Source organism: Berghia stephanieae, chromosome 3, assembly GCF_034508935.2.
Source record: "Berghia stephanieae isolate SIO BIC M18660-M18661 chromosome 3, UCSD_Bste_1.3, whole genome shotgun sequence".
In the NCBI taxonomy this organism is placed as follows: Eukaryota; Metazoa; Mollusca; class Gastropoda; order Nudibranchia; family Aeolidiidae; genus Berghia; species Berghia stephanieae.
The window spans coordinates 92,552,396-92,576,017 of record NC_088362.1 but is presented as its reverse complement, the minus strand read 5'-3'; the positions used below and the strand labels follow the sequence as shown (position 1 = coordinate 92,576,017).

Genomic DNA, 23,622 nt, shown 5'->3' with positions numbered 1-23,622 from the left:
TTTTGTCTTTATTTTAAAATTTGTTATCATTTACATTTGTCAACAATATTTTAAGCAGGTTAAACTGATATTATTTGTTTTTTTTAGGGCATTCATTTTCCAGTGTTTCATACCAATTCTCGCCTTTTGTTTTTCTTTCTTTTTTTTTAAATCCTCACTTTAAAAAAGTCTTTCTTCATTTTGTTTCTTCCTTTTACTTTTTCTCATTATTATGATTATTTTGCTTTTTTTTATTGTTTTGTCTTTTGTATTATTTTTATTTATTCATTAATTTCATCCATAATGATCCATATTTGTTTTTCGTGCGACTATGTGGTCTAGTGGTATGACACTCGCTTTGGGATCGGAAAGTCCTGGGTTCGAGCCTCGCTCGATGCATGGTTGAGTCCTTGGAGAAGGCTCTTTACTCACATTCTCTCACCATACTCAGGTGTAAAATGAGTACCTGGCCATTAATAGCATTATCTCTGTCCGAAGAAAAATTGTAATAACACATATAAGACGTCATGTCCCGTCCTACATGTTAAATGTTGCTGATGGCCAGGGACCCCTTGTAATGCACTTTGAGCATGTTTAGTGGATATTGCGCTATATAAAAGGTCAATTGTTTTTTTTTTAGGCTCAATTTGTTTTATAGGTGCAGTGCTATTATATTATAAAACAATAGGATATATGTAAATATTTTATGAATTTTGTCATTAGTGACATCATTTATATACCAGCTGGTGTTAACCTTTGTTTGTATTTGGCCATTTGTGACATTGATGTGCTTTTTAGTTCATCAAAAAAAAGGAAGATGGGTGTGTCAGATGAGTATACAATGTCTTATTTAATTACATGGATCAGCGGAATTCCAGGATTTGGGGATTGTCTCAGAAATTTACAGCTGATTTTACTGTGTCAAACATTTTCTTCTGATAAAAGCTCAGGTCAATAATTGGTGGATCCACGGAAAAATCACAATCATGTCTTGTGTCATATTTTAACACATGTGCTCAATAGGGGCACAAAAGTTGTGGCATCACAGCTAATTTTCCAGTTCCAAAATCCATAGAAGTGTGTATGTAACCAGTATTTCAGACAACTAATAATAAATAGGTTTCAATATGAATCATCAGGTGGTATAACAAAATTGACCCAAGACCAGTGGTGATGAGTTATGGTCTTGAATAAATGGGATATGGGCAAATGGGTTTAGTTTGATTTTTTGTTCTCAGTAGCTGTGGCATAGTAGTAGTACTTATGGCGAGCTTATAGTGATAGGTGTGTTTTGAAAAGTATTTATCACAACTTCCCTCTTGTGTAAAAAAAATCAATTCATAATTTATTCACACAGAGTAGTCTCTCTCTCTCTCTCTCTCTCTCTCTCTCTCTCTCTCTCTCTCTCTCTCTCTCTCTCTCTCTCTCTCTCTCTCTCTCTCTCTCTCTCTCTCTCTCTCTCTCTCTCTCTCTCTCTCTCTCTTCTATATATATTATATATATATATATATATATATATATATATATATATATATATATATATATATTATTATTATTATTATTATATTTACCGCGATCATGGAGTCAGAGGGAAGCATCTGTGTATTCAAATGATCTACTTTTTGTGAGTGCTTCTCTGTAGGGAGCAGCTGCAACGTTGAATATCTATATTTTTCTATGGTTTGATTGCACGCAGTGCTATGTTTTTTTATATATTTTCAATGGTGGAACAAGGGTGGTTGCTGTTTTTATTAATGTAGCTAATGATGTTATTTGAACGGTTGGAATGAATTGGATTTTATGTCAAATGTGACGTCGAGGAAGTCAACTGTTTTTTGTTTAAGTCTATCATGATTTTCAACTTGTTGTTTTTAAATATTTTGCAGATTTGTTTTTTAATGTTTTGTTAGCTCTTGATTGTTTATTGCTTATTTTGAGTCTATCATCTCTATAAAGGCCGATGTATGTGTGTGTGCGTTACAGTTGTGAAAGGATGTACAGTCCACCAGTTCGCATGTTGTCAAGAGATATTCAGCATTGCAGCCGCTTCCTACAAAGAAGAACTCACAAAAAGCGGATACAACAGACCATTTGAATACACAGAGGCCCCCCCTCTCATATAAACTTCAACACACAAGTGGAGATCACAAAATAAGAAAACGGCATATTACTTGGTCTAATATACCAAGCCACAGTCACCAAAACTAAAACAAACAAGCAGGAAAAATATGTAGGAATAATGGAAAATAATTTCAAAACCAGATACAACCTCCTTACCTCAACCTTTAGAAACCCCAACAAAAAACATCTACAAAACTCAGCGAACATATTTGGAAGTTAGAATACAACAAGCTAGACCACAGTATTTCATGGAAAATTCTATCTAAAACAACAGGGTATAAACCATCATCAAAACAATGTAGCTTATGCCTGGAAGAAAAATATACTATAATTAAACACCCTCATGAGATGTACAATAGCTGTCCATATAGACCAAAACACCTACTAATCAACTACAAACCTACAGAACCACTTCAACAATCAACAACAACAACTCAAACCCATGTAACACACAGTCCTGACGATGGCTGTGAGTGCTTGGAAAATCTATGTAGACTGACTCCATTATCGTGGTAAATATTGTAATAATAATTTGTTTCATTGTTACATGCTGAGTACTACTCTTACCCTATTTGTATCGTAACACGATTCTATTTATAGAAGTCATCTTGTTGCAAAGAGATAATATAGTGCAATGTGTAAGAGTGATCAACTTTACTCTTTTCACCTTTTTGGATATGGACTATATTTTACAATTTATGAAAGATACACGAGTCTTATTTATAAGCTGCATAACCACTAGGTTGCAGTAACAAAGAAATTATAGCTTGCTTAGTAAAGTAAAACAAATACATTCTGGCATTTTGACCAAAAGTTAATTGTAATCTCCTGATGTAGGAGGTATAAGTTATATTGTAGGCCTTTAAATTGTTTTAAGGAAAGGACAATTCATACAAAAGCTAAGTATCTCTGAAAAGATGATGGACGGACACAAGTATTAGTAACATTACGTAACTATAATATTTTATGTTAGTTTGGGTTTGACAGATGGACCAATACACTTTCCTCCATTTTGACGTATTGCCATTATCATCACTGCTTATTCCAATCTTCAATGTTACAAATAAAATTTGCGACTTGACAGAGGGCATAACTTTCAAATCTCATGCTTATGACATGTTAAAAGGTTTTAACATTAAATGAAATGAAATAACTTCAGTAAAAGGCAATAATTTAAATTTATAAATGTTTATTATAAATAATTATTTTAAAATAGATATTATCATAAGTCGCCACTGGTTCTTAGTTTTATAATGTGCACTGAAACAATCTGATATGGTGGATGTGTAGAGCAAACAAAAGCATAATGAGGCATCAAGTGATAATATGGTACTGTCAAGGATTGACGATCGAAATTTTACATTAGTCTTGTTGAGTGAATGTGAATACTTATGAGAGTATGTCTGATTACCAGAGATTCGTTTTAAGTTTTTATGGCTGACATGCATAACTTCAGAGCATTTTAAATCTTGCATGAATTGGCACCTTTAAACTTTCAATATATTCGTTCTTATTACTACTATCATCATCATCATTATTATTTTTATTTATTTTATAAAAATTATTATTGTTATTATTATTATTATTATTATTATTATTATTATTATTATTATTATTATTATTATTATTATTATTATTATTATTATTATTATTATTATTACACTGGGTGGGTCATCATTAAGTCAATGGCCTTTGATTTGGACAGCCGGTACAAATCACAATGGATACATGAAACAGAAAATAAAACTTTTATTTTGTAATTTATGTTATTTAGTTTTGTGCATCATTGCTGATGAAAATCCAAATAGGGGCAACTTTTCTTTAGATTTCTTTCATTTGTGTGATGGTGTATCCGGATTAAATAGCGAGGGATGAATTTTTATTTTCTACAGGGAAGGAAATAAAAGATGGAAAGAACTCCGTGCGCGATTCGAATCCTGGTTAGATGACAGGTTTGAATCTCGGCTAATAAATCATTCTTTCTTCTCATGCATTGCATAGCTTTTAGCAGAAACACATAATCCAATTTGATTTATGATTTCTCATATATTTGGCTTTAATTAAAAGGCTTTTATTCAATTTTCCACAAGCTGAGATTTACATTAGTGCCAGTTATACAGGGCTTTTGTAGAAAATATCAAATTTAAATGCTCCTCAATTGCGTGATTTCTTTCTATTCTTCATTTTTCCTTCTTTTTTTTTTTTAATTAACTAAATAAAATTACATAATCACAAATGGTTGCAAATGGATTGAGAAAAATATTCTCACACTTTTTTAATAGGCATCTAGCCCCATAATTTAATATGCTTCTTGCACTCTAGTTTTTGTGGAGTATTTTTTTTTTCTATTTATGGTTTGTCCAGGATAGTGAGAAAACTATCATGGATACGAATAGCTATCTTGTTAGCTTTATTAATATTTTAACTTCGGTTTCCTTTATTCAGAACTCTGTGTGTTCCATTGCTAGAAGTTATTTGCAGTTTGTAATTTTTCCTATTTCTAACCCTGAATCAATATTGATTTTCAATATTCATTCCCTCCAATCATGTCATTTGACACCAATACCACCAGAATTCATTCAGTTTTATCAATATTATGGGGTTGGGGTTTTTTTTAATACCTTGCGGAAAATAATGTACTCTGATGTGATGACTGTATTTGTCGGCCTGAAGTATGTGCTTGATGATAGTATGGCTTCCAGTTCCATGAATACTTCTCCACAACAAATTGTCATTGACATGTCGCAATGCAACATTCACTCCCCTCCCCTGCAAGTCAGCAGAATGAATCAAATGCCTGTTTCACACATTGCAGGTCACCAATTAACTATCTTGTCTCCCATCCTCAACCCCCCCCCCCCCCCCCCCCCCATGCGTGTTTTGCAGTTTTCTTCTCCTTTACTGATATCATATATTGGTTTAAAAGTTGCTTTTCTCTTTGAAGAGCTACACGATCTTCAACATTTTAGAGAAAGCTGGAACCATGGGGGTCTAAAAAATGTATCACCTTTTTTGAGTTTGTTTGATGAGATGCTGACTTAACATCTCTGAACATTTCTTGGCTGCTTCCATTTGTAATGTTGGTGTCAAATTCTGTGGGAAACGTATTTTTATATACTTTAGACATAATCTGATCTCACGAATTACAGGTAAAATTCAAAGTACCAGTCATATTTTTCATGCGACACCTTGGTCTTGACCGTAGAAGAGGAGTGTGTGATTTTACTCTATCCTGACTTCATAATTACTTTTTTTTTCTAGTGATGAAAAGTTGAGGTCGTAGAAATTATGATTTGAAATAAATTTATTTGGTGTCATCGGTAAAGGGTTCAGGGGATGTTGACTGTTACATTGCTGAAGTAACTATAATTTACGTAATATGGTAATATACAGTGATTTAATTTACAACAAGATATGAAGTGAGTAGAAAAGTGCCAGAAGACAATAGAGAATAAAAAATTTTTTCGCGGCGGTGGTGGGGTTTGAACCTGCGACCTTATTGGTACGACAACTCCGCCTGGCAGGTGAGAGCATGGCTCTACCGTGTGAGCTATCCACGAACATAAAAATATTCGTTTCAAACTCAAAGTCATTTCTAGATCCCTCTCTCACCCACTTCTTGAGACCGCCGATTCGTTCACCACCATCGCGAAGTAATGTTGACCAGCAGTTAAGCTTAATAGCCAATATTCTCATCACAAACATATAACATAGAAACGATTGAGACATTGAGTATGCTCCGGTGTATGGGGTGAATTTTTAATTCAGAAAAGTGAGTGGAGCAGGCACTTATGTTGGTAACAACAAGATATGAAGTGAGTAGAAAAGTGCCAGAAGACAATAGAGAATAAAAAAATTTTTTCGCGGCGGTGGTGGGGTTTGAACCTGCGACCTTATTGGTACGACAACTCCGCCTGGCAGGTGAGAGCGTGGCTCTACCGTGTGAGCTATCCACGAACACAAAAATATTCGTTTCAAACTCAAAGTCATTTCTAGATCCCTCTCTCACCCACTTCTTGAGACCGCCGATTCGTTCACCACCATCGCGAAGTAATGTTGACCAGCAGTTAAGCTTAATAGCCAATATTCTCATCACAAACATATAACATAGAAACGATTGAGACATTGAGTATGCTCCGGTGTATGGGGTGAATTTTTAATTCAAAAAAGTGAGTGGAGCAGGCACTTATGTTGGTAACAACAAGATATGAAGTGAGTAGAAAAGTGCCAGAAGACAATAGAGAATAAAAAATTTTTTCGCGGCGGTGGTGGGGTTTGAACCTGCGACCTTATTGGTACGACAACTCCGCCTGGCAGGTGAGAGCGTGGCTCTACTGTGTGAGCTATCCACGAACACAAAAATATTCGTTTCAAACTCAAAGTCATTTCTAGATCCCTCTCTCACCCACTTCTTGAGACCGCCGATTCGTTCACCACCATCGCGAAGTAATGTTGACCAGCAGTTAAGCTTAATAGCCAATATTCTCATCACAAACATATAACATAGAAACGATTGAGACATTGAGTATGCTCCGGTGTATGGGGTGAATTTTTAATTCAGAAAAGTGAGTGGAGCAGGCACTTATGTTGGTAACAACAAGATATGAAGTGAGTAGAAAAGTGCCAGAAGACAATAGAGAATAAATTTTTTTTTTTTTTCGCGGCGGTGGTGGGGTTTGAACCTGCGACCTTATTGGTACGACAACTCCGCCTGGCAGGTGAGAGCGTGGCTCTACCGTGTGAGCTATCCACGAACACAAAAATATTCGTTTCAAACTCAAAGTCATTTCTAGATCCCTCTCTCACCCACTTCTTGAGACCGCCGATTCGTTCACCACCATCGCGAAGTAATGTTGACCAGCAGTTAAGCTTAATAGCCAATATTCTCATCACAAACATATAACATAGAAACCTGCTCCACTCACTTTTCTGAATTAAAAATTCACCCCATACACCGGAGCATACTCAATGTCTCAATCGTTTCTATGTTATATGTTTGTGATGAGAATATTGGCTATTAAGCTTAACTGCTGGTCAACATTACTTCGCGATGGTGGTGAACGAATCGGCGGTCTCAAGAGTGGGTGGAGAGAGGGATCTAGAAATGACTTTGAGTTTGAAACGAATATTTTTATGTTCGTGGATAGCTCACACGGTAGAGCCACGCTCTCACCTGCCAGGCGGAGTTGTCGTACCAATAAGGTCGCAGGTTCAAACCCACCATCGCGCGAAAAATTTTTTATTCTTATTGTCTTTGGCCCATTTCTACTCACTTCAATATTGTTGTTACCAACATAAGTGCCTGCTCCACTCACTTTTCTGAATTAAAAATTCACCCCATACACCGGAGCATACTCAATGTCTCAATCGTTTCTATGTTATATGTTTGTGATGAGAATATTGGCTATTAAGCTTAACTGCTGGTCAACATTACTTCGCGATGGTGTGTGAACGAATCGGCGGTCTCAAGAAGTGGGTGAGAGAGGGATCTAGAAATGACTTTGAGTTTGAAACGAATATTTTTGTGTTCGTGGATAGCTCACACGGTAGAGCCACGCTCTCACCTGCCAGGCGGAGTTGTCGTACCAATAAGGTCGCAGGTTCAAACCCCACCACGCCGCGAAAAAATTTTTTATTCTCTATTGTCTTCTGGCACTTTTCTACTCACTTCATATCTTGTTGTTACCAACATAAGTGCCTGCTCCACTCACTTTTCTGAATTAAAAATTCACCCCATACACCGGAGCATACTCAATGTCTCAATCGTTTCTATGTTATATGTTTGTGATGAGAATATTGGCTATTAAGCTTAACTGCTGGTCAACATTACTTCGCGATGGTGGTGAACGAATCGGCGGTCTCAAGAAGTGGGTGAGAGAGGGATCTAGAAATGACTTTGAGTTTGAAACGAATATTTTTGTGTTCGTGGATAGCTCACACGGTAGAGCCACGCTCTCACCTGCCAGGCGGAGTTGTCGTACCAATAAGGTCGCAGGTTCAAACCCCACCACCGCCGCGAAAAAAAATTTTTATTCTCTATTGTCTTCTGGCACTTTTCTACTCACTTCATTTACCAACATAAGTGCCTGCTCCACTCACTTTTCTGAATTAGTGATTTAATTTGTGACTCACTGCCTCAAAAAGGTATTTGTCAGGGTGAACAAGATGCCAAAAAGGGATTTTGAAGTTGAAATGGCTTTTTCTTGATGACCTGCATATCAATACAGGTTGAATAGTAAGTCTTTATGAGAAATATTACAGCTTGATTCCTTATCTCTGAAATCCTGAATTGTTTCAATGTTAAATGCCACAGTGCATCTAAGGACAATGCATAAAAATGTTGTATCCTAATGATATGTGTCACGGTGCATTATTATTTTTAATGATAATATTTTTATGTGGAAATCCAATTGTAAAATTGATCTACAACCTTTTTTATTCTAATTGGAATGTTTTGTTGTTTTTTTTTTTGTTTTAAAAAAAATTAATTTGGGGGGGGGGGGGGGGCATGTTTGCCTTTTGTTTTTCGGGTTTTGTGGGGAGTTTTTTAAATTATTTTTTTGGGGTTGTGTTTATTTCATATGTTTTTTGTTTTTCAGGTTTTCTTTTGTTTTTAAAATTTTCATTTGATTGTCCAATTCAGACGGCCAATCTTTTAAGTATCGAAACAGTCTTTATATTTTAAAAATATTTTTATAGTGAGGAATGCAACAACCATATCGGGGTTCTATTCTGCCAGCTCTACAATAAACTGATTTATCATCCAAGAACACGTATTTGACAAAGGTCACTGATGGATATAGAATTCTTTCTAATCTGTTGCAATTATAAATAAATTCTCAACATTGAATTTATTAAAGAAAAACAAAACAAAACCCAAAGCTATAGTTTTCCATATCCATATAAAAAAAGAAAAAATTGCTATGAATTAAATATTCTTGCCATTAATTGGAAACTGCAGTGAATGTTGTAAATCACTTATAGCTTGACAATGAATATTCTGAAATTAAATGTTGTGTGAGGCTGTAATTGTCTCCATCACCATAATTTGTTCTTTTTATCATATGTTTTGGCAAGCTTTGCGATGTCAGCAGCTGATAACAAATGTATTCATCTGTTGTTTTTTTTTTTTTTGTTTTTGTTTTGTTTATATATATTGTTAGTTTGTTTGGGGTTCTTTTTCCCTTTTTGGGGGTGGGGGGGGGGGGGGTGGAAGGGGGGGGGGGTTGTTTTTTGTTTTGTTTTTTATATTTTATTTTTTGCTTTTTTTTATGTTTCTATATTTTGTTGGACTTTTTTTTTTGTTTGGTTCATTTGTTGTTTTGTTTTTTTTATGTTTTGTTTTGTTTTTCTTCTCAGTTTGGTATCATTTATGTGTTTAGTATTGTTTTGGCTAATTTTGCCATGCCGTATTCTTCTGAACTGTACCAATAAACAATTACAAAATCACATGCCCATGCTTTACTTGCAGATGGGCCTGTCCTATTTATATTTGTCAGTTTTTTGTATAAATATGTCCTTATTTTTGCCTCTGTAATTATCTACAATCCTTTCGCACACTGTAATAATAACAATGTATTTTTGTCTATTATATTGGAATAGATAAACTATTTAATATTTTTAAATATATATAGTTCTTAAAAGAGCAAAATTAAAACAAAGAAAATCACCAGGAAAAGGCTTCCGCTGTAGATTATTCAATAGGCTTTCTTAAGATTGTATAATATTCTACACAACATCACTTTTATGATATTATCTAATAATGCAGCCAGTGGGACATATCAGTCATGCTAACAATAATGAGCCAGCTGTAATGAAATAGTTTTTCATTTCGATGAGTGTCAATATTACTGAATACAAATCACTGTTGCCATTTTTCCATGAGTTTTTTCCTAAATAACAAAACTGACGCATTCAAAGAAAACACCACTCAAAAATTACTAAAACACCGATCTGCAAATTCAAATGTTTACACCCCTCATCATCAAAAACTGGAACGTTCTTCCCAAATCATGTGTAAACACAACAGTTTTAGACACCCTCAAGTGAAGATTATCAAACTACTTCAGCCTAAACACCAGCAATAGCTGCCACATTCAACAACTCTCTCCACCCTTTAATACAAGTATTCGGAATTGAGTCGCCTTCAAGTAACATTCAGATTTAGATTCAGATAACACAGCTATACTTTGTTATTGAGAAATCCATGTTAATTTCCCATAGCGCTTAGAAAAGTGATTTCAGGTTGTGCACTTATTGAGGTAAAAAAAAAAAAAAATTAATAATAGTGTATCAGTGTAATACTCTCTGCTTTATGACATGTAACCCATGAATTACCGCACACTCTCCTTAACCTTTTCTTACTTGCTGGAACTTTCCCTATGTTTATGATTGGGTTTTTTTTTTCTTCCTACTTCATTCCAGTCATTTAGGGAAATATTGAGCAAGTGTCAGGGGTGCAAGGGTGTGGTCAATAAGGATTATATGGATATTTTTATAGGTCTTTATGGTTTTGTTTGTTTTTTGTTTTCTGTTTTTTTAGGGGGGGGGGGGTGTTTTGTATGTTTTTTTTGTTTGAATATTTTTGATTGTTTTTTCTTTGTTCTTTTATTTTGTTTTTTTGTTTGCTTTTTGTGTTTTTTTGTTGTTTTTGTTTTGTTATTACTTGTACATTCAAGAAAATCAATCTATACCTGATCTTCACTTTGAACAGCTCTATATTTGTTGCTTAGAAGGTTCAATATGTCTCTGGTGATGAATTTACTTCTAAATATGTCATTCCAACCCCTTTGTTATGAATTGCCACTAAGACTGCAACTGTCTCATTATCCAATTCCATTTTTTTATTGGTACCAAAGATTTTATTCTCGTAAGATTAACAATAAATCGATTTTACTCGTCTCTCAGCTTTCAGCAACTCCTGGACAATCTACCCATTCAAATGGATTTATGAGAGTTGTGGTGGCCATCCACAAATGTACATATCTGTATCGTCTAGACATCCAAGTAAAGAAGCCTGTCCATCGTTTGTTCATGGCACTTCCCTTACTTTTTAATCCCATTATATCAATGTTGTCACGGCCGATGTTCTTAATTGTTTGTATAATATTTTTAATTTATGTATTCTGGATTCCGGAGGCATGAACTCATGTGCAAAGTACAATTTTCGTTTTCGTTATGTTTCACTTTAGTCTTGAATAGATGTTATTAAGTGTTTTGAATTTGTAATCAGATGTTTCTGTGTGCTCCGTTGTCTTCCATTTGTTAAATTTTCTCCTTTTTTTTCCTGTGGATTACAAAAAGCTTTGTATTTTAAGTTTGTGTGAAAAAAATGGCAAGGCATTATGTGTTGTTGGAATTTTATGTTTCTCTGTAGAATTTGGCTTTGCTTTCAGTATGTTATTGATGTGTAGAATCCACAAATGTAAAATATTTTCAGTCATTATTTTGATGTCTTTTCGTGTGGAACATAATTAAGTGGTAAACCGCACCTCCTATACGGAGAGATAAAGATTTTGAGGATACCATGTCTGTAATAACGCTTTATTTTTATTGAAACTGTTTTTGATGCGATGTCACTGAGTCACTGACAAGAAAAAAATCTTCCTATCAATATTTTTTTTTTTGGAGGTGTTTTCTCATCTGTTTTTTCTTTTGATATATCTCTTCCCTTATTAATTTTTTCTGTTTAATGTTTATCTATAACCTTCAAAATGTCACAATGATTGAATTGTTCTCTCTTCGATTTTATACTGATAGATTCACTTCTATAAACTTCCATGTACTGGCAGATTGGGTGAAGGAAAACTGGACACAAGGCCTTAAACATCTTACTTTCTACAAAATATGTCTGGTCTGAAAATAATATTTTGAATATGAGACGAGAGAGAAGATACAAGGAAAAAAAAAAAAGAACAAAATCGCATTTCTATCTGCTTTTGCTCATTTTCCCTTTTCCAGATTTGTTCGTATCTTAGAAGCAGGCATTGATACCATTGAGAATTTTGGAGTAGAACGGGAAAAGACGGATATTTCGGAACTGCGGTTGTACAAATGCCCTATACATTCAAAGGCAGACTGTAGTAAGCCAAAAGGCACTAAAGAAACAGTGTTCTAATTATATGAGTTGGGAAGGTACGAATGAACCATTTTTCCTGTGGCTTTTCCCCGGAATTTTCCATGGAATGCAAGCAATATTGTATATTTCTGAGGCAAATGTTGTGACAGTATTCTTTTGTTTTTTTTCCTTCTTTTAATTTTTTTTTTTTTAAAGAAAACTTTGTTCGAGTCTTCAAGTATTTTATTTTTATCCTATTTTATACTTTTCCTTCGTATCAAATTCCAAGAAATAATCAAAGATCAACCACCTGCTTGTGCATTTTTCCACAATATTTGCTGTGTCAGTTCCTTCTACTCTTATTTTATCTGTATTTTTTTTTCTTTGTGTAGATTAATTTTATTGTGCTTGCATCTAGATATGAATGATTTGCCCACCACATTTTTCTTTTCAATGGCACTTTAAGCATCACAATTATGTTAACACTCCTCCGTTGAACTTGGTAACAAGTTTGCTCAATTTAAATAGATGTCATGTATTGTTGACTCATTATGAATACAATACAGAGACCCTTTCTATTTTTTAAACTGATCAGGCAAAATATGAACGAGTAATAACCTTACCTACAGTCAATTTAACAACAAAATTTTTAACTTATAGTGTACAAAAGATAACAATAATAATAATAATGATAATAAATGATGACTAAAAGAGTGAAAACTATTAGTTTTATGTATTATATAACATTCCATGACTTTTGCACCATTGTCCTAAGATATATTCAGGGTAATGGACACCCCAGCAGAATGCATCCCAGAAAATTGATCATGTTGTGTCTCGAATGATTTTGCCATTAATGAGGGTAACAAACCTAAGGAATTAACTTTCTCTGCTAAACCTTAAAAAGGGAAAGTTAGAGGATTGTAGAAGAAGAGAAGTGGTGAATTCATAAAGTCTGGAACTTGAGATTAAACAATCAACTTAAATGGTTTGGACAGATGAGAAACGAAAAGTGGATTTTATTTTTCGTCAATAACTCGTCATCATTAAGTTCACCAAATTTGCCTGATATATCTTTTGATGCCTAATTTTGCACTGTTGTTAGTTTGTTTTGTTTTTTATTGTTGTTGTTTTGTTTTGTTTTTTTCCTTTTTTTTTTTTTTTTTTGCTTTTTTTTTGTTTATTTGGGGGGGGGGGGGGGGGGTACTTTTATTATGTTGATAATTGTATTTAGTGGTGGGCAATTTAATTGATGTTTGTCTAATATGGGGTTTCACCCGCTTCAGTATTGTTATTCTTGGATGATAAGATTAGAGTGGTGCCATGGATCTCTCTCTCTCTCTCTCTCTCTCTCTCTCTCTCTCTCTCTCTCTCTCTCTCTCTCTCTCTCTCTCTCTCTCTCTCTCTCTCTCTCTCTCTCTGTGTTTTTGTGTGTGATTTGTCATGAAATATTTTTTACTTTGTTGTTGACCCCTTCCTTGTTTCCTTTATGGTGTGTTCCAGTTCCAGCTACCACCGAGTCACTTTGCTTTGCTTGACACATTTGATAAGGATTTGTCATGGACATTTGATAAGGATATGTCATGGACATTTGATAAGGATTTGTCATGGAGACAATTGTTGTGCTCATTAACACCATCTCAAAGAATTAGAATTCTTGTTTCTTATTATAACGCCTTTTTGCAAGGAGGGAAAGGGGGGGGGGGGGGGGGCGTGAAATAAGGGGCCTCTCGGTGCATTTTTTTGTAAGTTTAATGAGACAATTTAAAACCTTAACTGGAAGCCTTATGGTCATGTCATCTCCTTTCCAGTGAACTTTTTAAAAAGAACACCTCAAAAAGGCAGTGTTAAGTACATGAGAAGAATGGCATTTCATTGACAGTTTGTTTATTAGTCCTATGAATTGACTTACGGAAGTGTTTATCACGGTTTGATTTTAGATGAGTCAAAAATAAAGATGAAGAAAATAGAATGTAATTTAGATCTCAAGCTTAAAAGATCGTTTATTGTCGATTTGGATACAAACTGCCTTACATGATGCTGTTGTTTATGAGAAATAGAGGTTTCATGTGTCATCTTGATAAGTTTCCAAGTTTAAGGTCAAGTAAGATAGTCACTAGTGATAGGCTTGATCAATGCATTAGAAACTTGATTTATCAGTATAAACATCTGGCAACACCTGTTATCGAACTCGTTGTTTTCAAAATCAATTGTTATGTGATGTTATATAACTTATGCGATCCTGATCAATAAAACAAAATATGTCATACTTGTTAATGGCTGTCAGTCTTTCTGTGCATCTTGGCACACGATTGTAAATATTTCAGTTTGAACATTACAGTTCTGTATCAATGTTTCTTTCTGAGGATTGTTTAGTATTTTACCACATCAGTGATATTTAATATCTCTGTAACAATTTTTAAAATCTCTCTCTTTATCTCTCATTTTTTTTCCACGAAACAGAAGTGAGAGAGAGAGAGAGAGAGAGAGAGAGAGAGATGATATCAAAATTTCAAGAAAACCGTGTATTTGAACTTAGAAACCCAAGCAGGATAATGTTTTGTTTCATGTGTTCTGAATGTATATTTCATTTTCTCAATCTCATTGAATGTTTTTGTTATCCGATGCTTGATGACAGAAAGGGTTTTTTAAGAAGAAAAAAAATGCTAACCATGAGAAAATGGGAAGTAAATGTTGTTCATAAAGTCAATCAAAGAGTAAATTAATGTTGAAGATAGTAGAAACTTGTTGGGGTTTTTTTTGTTTTGTTTATTTATTTGCTGTTTTTTTTATATTATTATTATTATTACTTTTTGTTTTTGGAATATATAATGGAACGTGCAGTCTTTGGGGATTAATTACTGTAGCCTTTGGCTGATCTAAAGTCCCGATCACATTTCAAATTGATTATTAGTTTTTGTTGGGTTTTTATGTTGTTTTTTTTTTTTTTTTGTTGCTTTTTTATTTTATTTGCTTTTTTTTTTTTTAAATCTGGGGTTTTATTGTTTTTTGTCTGGGGATTTGTTGTTTTGTTGTTTTTTATATTTTGCTTTTTTTTGTATTAGATCAGATCAGCACAACCCTGTGTGAATTGAATTACTATTAATTTATACACTGTTTTCTTTCTTTTGTTTCTGCATGACAATGGTGAAAATGTTGGGTGTTGAAGCTTCCCCTACTGACTTTCATTTTTTATAAAAAATCTTTATTTCACATTGCCGTCGTTTCTATCCTTTTTTTTTTTTTTTTTTGGAGTAAATATTATTATTTTTTTTTTTTTTTTTTGGTGTTGGGGAGGGGGACGTTAGGGATGTTTAGATTTGTTGGTTTTCTTTGTTTTGTTTTTTCTTTGTTGGTTTTTTTTTTTTTTGGGGGGGGGGGGAGGTATTTGTCTTTATTTTCTCTTCAAAGCTCGATTACATTAAGTTTTGAAAACCTTTTCCATAACAAAAAGGGTGGGTAAGATGCAGTATCAAATAACTACCTTATGAATTAGGGAAATGAATGAAGTTTAAGGACAAGAGCTGTTTATACTTAGAGGGCCCAAGCCAATAAGTGTCTCTTTACCTATGATGAGAACAATCTGTATTATTATTACAACATAACCCATAAATTTTCCATTGGGATGTGGTTTGGGGCTTTATGGTGTAATCTGAAATAAATTTTGATTGAATTTAGTGAAATTGAAAGTCACTGCATTTTTTCAAATTGATTTGCTCCTATAGCAGCACACATGACGTTTTGTTAGATTCTGCTTTCATTTTTTTTAAAATTATTTTTTGTCCATTCTCTTTATTCATTGCATTGTACGAGAAATGATTTATCATGAGTTCTTCATTGTAAACTTGTGCCATTTTAATTTTTGTTTATCATTACAGCTAAGGAGATATTTACCTTTTTATAAAAATGAAAATAAAGAAAAATTGAAATTTTAATGTTTAAGTAAATCTATTTGACTTTTGCATTCTACAATCTATTGAATCAATGACTTAAGTCTTTGAATAACCTTAATCAAAAGCCAATAGATTTCCTACACGATGAAACAAGCGAGTTTGAGGATTTTAAGGGTCTATTCATCACAGGTTTGGGTCTTAATAATCAAAGCAGTAAGATAAAAACAAGGAGACGGGGTCTTTGAAAGGGGAAAATAGTTATGATGATAATAACTGTATTCATGACTAATTGTGAAATTGAATATAAGATTCATAATAATAAAGCTAGCAAGAAGATCACAACTTATATTTATTGACACAATATAGTATACATACGATATATGAACAGTGCAGGGTTTTCATTTATTTACTACCTGTCTGAAAAACACGGAAATTACTTCTATTTTTTTTTTTTAAAGAGTAGACAATATGATATGTACATATTTTGCATTGTAAATTATTTGATACTTATCATTAGGTTAATCATGTATATATAATTTGCAGTATTTATTGTTGTGCACCAAAAAAAAAAAATTTTTAAAAATAGCATGTGTTATTTCGAGTTATTAATTTATCTATTTTTAATACCTCAAATTGATATACTGTTAATTTAATATCATTCAGCGATTTCAAGTTGTATGTAAATACTACAATTTAAAGAAAAACAATCAAAATAAACACATGAGATTTTATATAGTGCAATATGCACTAAATGTGCTCAAAAAGCTCTCCAAAGGGTCCCTGACCAACAGCAACATGCAACAAATAGAATGAGACATGACGCCAGTTAGGTGATATTACAAATATTTTTTTTTGATAGAGACAATGCTGTTAATGACCAGGTACTCATTTTACACCTGAGTAAAGAGCCTTTTCCAAATATTCTACTATACGTCAAGCAAGGCTAGAACCCAGGACCTTCTGATCCGAAAGCGAGTGTCATACCGCTAGACCACATAGCTAGACAATTTATAAGATGGCTTTGTTGGGCATGGGGTTTTCAGGCAAAGTTATGTAAAATAGATTTGTCAGTGACAGGATCAGTGATAAAGAACAGAATCGTGTGAGGCAGATTATGCACTCCACATTACCAAACTTGATAAGGATGTAAATAAGTATTCAAAGTTAGTGATACTTTGAACGTGTTACGATGTAACAAATACTTAAAAAATCAAATCATATAAATAAAATGAAAAGGAAAGATAGCCATCTATTGTCTCCTTTGGCATTACACATTCACATATATTGACTTTAACAACGGATACAGCTGTTACACCAAATTCATTTTTTTTTTGTTCTGTAGAAAGATAAATTCCTTCATTTTGTTATAATATTTTGTCTCTACTGTGTTTTCTAGTCCAATGACAGAGCTGTACTTCATGGACATTTTCAGATTTTATTCTCACAATCGTTTTTAGGGTGCCTTTAGATTATTCAAAGGCTGGAATATATATATGTGTGTGTGTATACATATATATGTAAATACACTCATCAGGCAGAATTTGTCCTCTCTTAAACATTATTAAGAATTACAATTTAATTATATTTTATTTTGATTTCTTAATGCATTTCTAATGTGTAACTCTTCCTTTTTTCATCTTTTCCAGTTTCAGTTTTCTGTTCACCAGTGACATCAAATCTCCAGGAAAATCTAAAAAGAAAGGCGAAGTCAGTTGAAGGAGGACATAATCATTCGATATTCAGCACATTGTTGTTTGCCTGCCTTCATTGAAATGTTGTTGGTGAAAATAGTTCCAGTCGTATACATATCCACATGTTTCTACATTCATACAGCAAGCTTTGCATTAGTCATGAAGATTTTCATAGTTGCATTGTCAGTATAATGGTAAATGGAGAGTATCTGCTAGATCTTGTAAGAAGTCAAACAAGAAATAGAATGCACAGCTGTAGATTTTTTGTAGTCTTTCTATTGAGTTCATTGCTTATGAATATGAAAATACATTGTCTTAAGTAGTTTTTTATGAGCAAAAATCACAGTGGGCTTTTTTTTTTAATATCTTAATGTTTTCAATTCAGTTTTAACAATGAAAGGTAAATTCTGTACCAGTCAGGTCATGTTAATCAAATGTTAATTTTCAAAACTTGATTTTTTAAAATTTGTTTCATCTGATTTATGTGGTTTTGCTCATTCTAGGTTTAGTTTTACTGAAATGTTGCATATTATATTTTGCTCTTCATTATTTTAGTATTTTAGAAATGTTTATCATCATTCCGATTTCCACTCTCAAGTAATATTAGTGGATCCATTTGGTATTAGTTGATAGTGGGAACTACGCTTATAAATATCTTTATGACATTTCTTAAAATATGTTAATCTTATCCTAGAGCATGATAATATTTATAGATTGTTTTCATTCACCCCAAAGGAATAATTTTCTCTTCTTGTATTGTACAGTTAAAGTGTTGGTGTAGATAAAGGGAAATAAGGAAAGAATGAAATTTTTCGTTCATATTTATAGCAGCTTACTTTTTATGATCACATTTATTTAAGAGCAAATTCGGTTAACTTCAAGTAATGTTTTTTTACAAACAGGCATTTGGCTGAATGGGTTTTTAATTGTTTTATTTTTCTGTTTTTAGGCTGTCTTTGGTAGCATTTTTTCTGTTTTGGATATAGCAAAAATCCATTTTTTTATAAACCAAATGTTAAGTCTCATTTTTTGTTGGGTTTTTAGACATTTTTTTGTTGTTGTTTTTTTGTTTTAAATCATACAAGTGCATCTATGGTCATTAGTTTCATCATGATTTTGGAGTTATACAAATAACATTCCAATCTTTTAACAAAATTAGAAGGAAAAAACTTTTTATAAAGGGTCAGATATTCATTGATGCGGTTAAAGTAAATGGGGGCATTTGCAAGCATAACAATCAATTCCGAGATTGACTCTCATCTTAACCAGAGGATTGCAAGCAAAAATAGTTGTCACCTATGAAAATAAGAGCTAGCTCTGATTCTTTGAGCATCATGTTTAAATTGATGACATTTTTTAAATGTAGAAGTCATTTGAATCTTATCTTAAAAGTGCTTCCTGAATTAATTTTAATAAATAATGTGCATTCTTCAATGAATTATTTCATAGAAAGTTCTTGTTAGATAATATTTCCATCAGTGGAAGTCTCTCATGGCTTTTATTATAAGGGAGATATGATTATTTTCAAATTATTTAATTACCTAAAATGAATAAAACCTTTTGTTGTAAAATCAAATTCCCAAATTTCTGAACATTTTAAAAAATAGGTGATAACATTTTTATAATTTACGACACCAAATAATGTTTATTATTAATATTAACATCACAAACATAAGCGCACACAGAAAGCAAAGCACAAAATATGTACTTATTGCTCCCATAGTGGGCAGGGAGGTACTTACTGTGTCTTCTATCCCCCTATATGTTTTCCAACTTGCTTTCTATCTTTGTCTTGGAATGAGTTTTGTCCTGGCCCTGGCTGGGAGGGAAACAGTCAAATGTTAGTTAGTTTTGGGAGATGATATTTTTTCCGTGTAAATCATCTCTCTGTTATGCACTGCATTATGTTTTGTTTATGTATTGTATATGATTTGTAAACATTTGAGTGTATTCCTCTTAGTGGGGACCTGTGCTTGTGTCTGGATGAGAATTTAGGTGATCTCAAACTAAGTACACTGATAGTGTGCTCTTGGAATCTACATCTGTTCCCTATTTGAACCAATTCCCCTTTGTCTGCCTTATTCTTGGATGCTTTTATTGTAATTCTAGAACTTTTTACTTTCCCATTTTCTTCCTTTTTAGTGGCGCTGATATGACCTTAATATGTTGCAAGCGCCGTAAAGTCCTTAAAAACAAACAAAAACATGTACTTATTGTTTCAAATGATGAATGTTAAATTTAAACAGAAGAAGATGGATGTGTGAATACCATGAGAGAGAGATGAGTAATAATTTTTGATATAATTATTAATTTTTTATTGTCCTCGGTGATGAACAACTGACCTCATAAGTGTTGTTTGATATTTATATTTATACTATTTTTCCTCCACAAAATGCTAATCACTTCTCATGATGTTGCTTTTCATCAATTTGGATTCTCTTATCAACTATACTTTAGACTAGGAATTGTTTTTGTTGGGCTTCTAAAGCTTCTATTTTTTGTTCATTCAAAAACAAATTCAACTGGTTAGTTGGAACGCATGTTGGTTAATTTGATTGATTTCAAAGCTTCAGCAAATGTTTTGAGATTTTTTTTTCTTTCCAAGTAATAAAAGATCATGAATTTTCCTAATGAAGGAAACAAGAATGTAGTCATCTCTTGTCTTCGAATGATTTTTCAGCATGCTAGTTAACAATGACATTGAGTCTATTATCACTTATACCCTTTAATATCATACTTTAGCCATTTTCTAGTTTTTGGTGACCAACAAATGATTAATGAGAGCACAGGTAAAGATTCAATGGCTGATTTGCTTTTGATGCCACGTTATTCAAATTGTGTAATGCGTTGTGGATTATTGTGGAACAGGATTCATGTGTTCTTCAATTCGGTCCTTGATTCATTTGGTCTCTTTTCAAGATATGGGAGTAGTGACAATAAAATTTTAGACAAACAATTTAAAATGATTCTCAGTAATATTATATATAGTTATATAGCCACTGCAAAAGATATGTATAATCTTGATAGGTTGTTCCAAAAGCGGAATTGGTTAATTGGAATGCGGTTTAATTGAGATGATTTCTGCATGACAGCGTTGTTCTGATTAAGCAACTTGCACTGTATTTTGGACATGGTACAAATATTTACTATTGAACCATATAAAGATATTTATGTATGAAACATGAAGTTCAATTCACATTTACATTTGACCTCATGTTTTGCTTTTAAAAAAGGAATACAATTTAAGCCGTGTCCTAAGAATATTTCATAAGTACTGCCATTTTCCTTTATTTTGATTTTTTCACCCCACTATTTTTGCTGGTTTTCATGAGTTTAAGAACAAATTAAAATAACCGAATAAAGACAGCGTTTTGTAAATATCCTGCAGCATGATACCCCAGTTCTTATCTGGAAAGGTAGTCAGTATTTGTCGTTTAATGAGAATTAAACTGCCACTTGTTTTATACCAGGCCGACAAGGTCAGGCGCCCATGAATCCATTTTTTGCCAATCTTAAGCGATAAAAAATTACAATAATTTTATGTTTAGGAATGATAGTAGGTTATAATCCATACATGATTATAGCACAGTCCACCCCAGATAATTCCATCTTGGTTAATCACAGCTTTCGGTTAATTGCAACATTTCCCAAAAAACGGAATTAATTCTATGTATGATCTCACTGGTTAGTTGCAACAAACTTTGGTTAATCGCAACAAATATTTGACCTCAAAAAGTGGCATTTCCAAGATTTCAATCAACAAAATCTCATTATGATTAGATTTCAACATGGGTGAAATCATGACAGGTCAAAAATAGAGAATGGACAGGTTTAATGCTACAGTACTGTGTCACCACTCTGTTGGACACAAAATAAGGTGGGTGCATTGCAGTATGGGTTTGTGAGGTTCTGTGACCATTAGGTTTGACGTGAGGGGGCTGGATACCAGGTAGACAATGGCAGTTGTAAGGAGAGACTGAGCAATATCCTTTGTTTTGACCAATGGGTTTGGTGAGAGCTTATTGTCTCTCGTTACAGCTAATCTCTTTGGCCCTTAAAAATGTTGAGAACAATTAATCCAATCTGAATAAGATGCCGTCTTGCATCAAAGCTGCTTTTGCTTGCCAAAATCTTTACAGGGCTTCCATATGGTTGTTGTTTCAATCAAATTGTCCAGTCTGTGGTAGACTACAAAACAGTGTTTACAACAACTGGTTTGAGATTACCATTTATAGTATGAAACTGATCAGTGGTCAAATCAAAATTGCTATAAAAATTTACAAGCAGTGGTGAAAACAGTGCCCCATCATTTTGTCTGAAATTGACCCACAATACCACATTCATGGACGGTCCCAAGCCCATATAAACTCAGAGGGAAAATGTTGCAATAATGGACAGGAAGCCCAACTTCTGTTAATCGCAGCATTTTCGCTAATCCCAAGGTGTTACGATTATCCGGAGTGGAGTGTGCAAGTTAGCAGGCAGATGGTGGAATCTACTGGTTGGGCCTTATATCCCCCTTTCTCTTTGGCTTTCTCTCCCTGACCTAAGGTGACATGACTTTGTTTTGCTCAAGCCCTAGCTCATAAGGGAAACAAATGTTAGCGAGTGTGATACTCTTAAAGAAATTTTTTTTTTCCCTAAAAATTATCTTTACAGTATGTGAAATTATCTGAGAATCTCTCTTTTTTGGCGAAGATGCCATGCCATTGTCCGTGTGAGATTTGGATGGCTTTAGGCTGAGCATTGGGGTAGAAAGCTGCTGGCTTCTACTTGTAACAATTCCCCTTTGTTTCACCTTTTCTTAAGGAATTTGTGAGTGTTACTGCACTGAACTCTAAATCAAAGTGTCCTTTTATAGTGTGTAATGTTTTTCCTTTCTTAGGATTTAACATGGGCTAAAAGTGTCATAAGTGAATATTGCTATCCCTTGAAGTAAAGCTCTATCCTTTTTTCTATTACAGAACATCATTATATTTTCCAAACATTATATTATTGTCTTTAAGAATTACATTAAAAACTATAGGTATTGAAAAAAAAATTAATGTTTTGTTATTTCTTTAAAGCTCCAAGTTGGGTATGGTAGCATAGAATGATAGATCTACTTCTGTAATGTTATTTTTTATGTGGTGTGAAATTAAGCAATTATTGATATGAATGTTTGAATTTAAAACATGATTTGCTTAATTGAAGAAGTGACAACAATGATAATGATATAATTTCTGAATTTAAAACATGATTTGCTTAATTGAAGAAGTGACAACAATGATAATGATATAATTTCTGGAAAAACTATGTTTGTTTTTTTTTAGGGGGGGGGGGGGGGTGCTCTTGCTTACCATTTTAATATATTATTTGGTATTTTGTTGGGTATTTTTCCGTTGTCAAGTATTTGTGTTGAGAATTTGAATAAAGCATCCGGTGTCTTTCTGTTTTAATTGCTACTTATTCAAATTTCAGTGATTTGATATTTTAAGATTGTTTTGACCTTTCGTGTTAAAGAAGAATTGTTGCCCATTCATATATTCATTTTTTCTTTCATCTACTCTATTTAATACATTTTTAAAAAAAAAATTTTTAAGGAGGGCATGTTGTTATTCAAACTCTGATTCAATGTTGATTTTGTTGCTTTCTTTTATTTATGTGATATGTATCAATGGAGATTAATGGAGATTTGCATTTTTTGTTGTTATCTATTCACAAGTTTCTAGGCAATGACGGTAGCAAGCAATTGTATCTGTTTAACTGGGCTAAACGCCGGCTCCATGATGTCATGGCTGGGAAGGACTACTACTTTCTACATTATAGAATATATGAAATCAAATTCTAAAGTTTTATTTATCTTTATTTTTTTTAATAGTCCAAGTGAAGCCTGATGATG

At 33.3% G+C, this 23,622-nt stretch overlaps 1 protein-coding gene across 8 annotated transcripts in view; it reads left to right on the top strand.

Annotated features, from left to right (window-relative positions):
- LOC144968842 (RILP-like protein 1) overlaps positions 1–22,782 on the top strand; it is a 34,957-nt gene extending 12,175 nt beyond the window's left edge. The window contains exons 8-9 of one of the 8 annotated variants that reach the window (XR_013644673.1): positions 11,008–11,106; positions 17,697–20,391. Coding sequence is in view for 6 of the 8 variants with exons in the window: in XM_078907587.1 (XP_078763713.1) it covers positions 12,061–12,217 (157 nt within the window). In the remaining 2 variants the exon portion in view is untranslated. Of the gene's footprint in view, positions 1–3,992; positions 4,053–11,007; positions 11,107–12,060; positions 12,235–17,696 lie in introns of all 8 variants that reach the window. The other 7 variants (XR_013644672.1, XM_078907587.1, XM_078907586.1 and 4 more) reach the window with 7 other exon arrangements.
- The last annotated feature ends 840 nt before the right edge of the window (positions 22,783–23,622 follow it).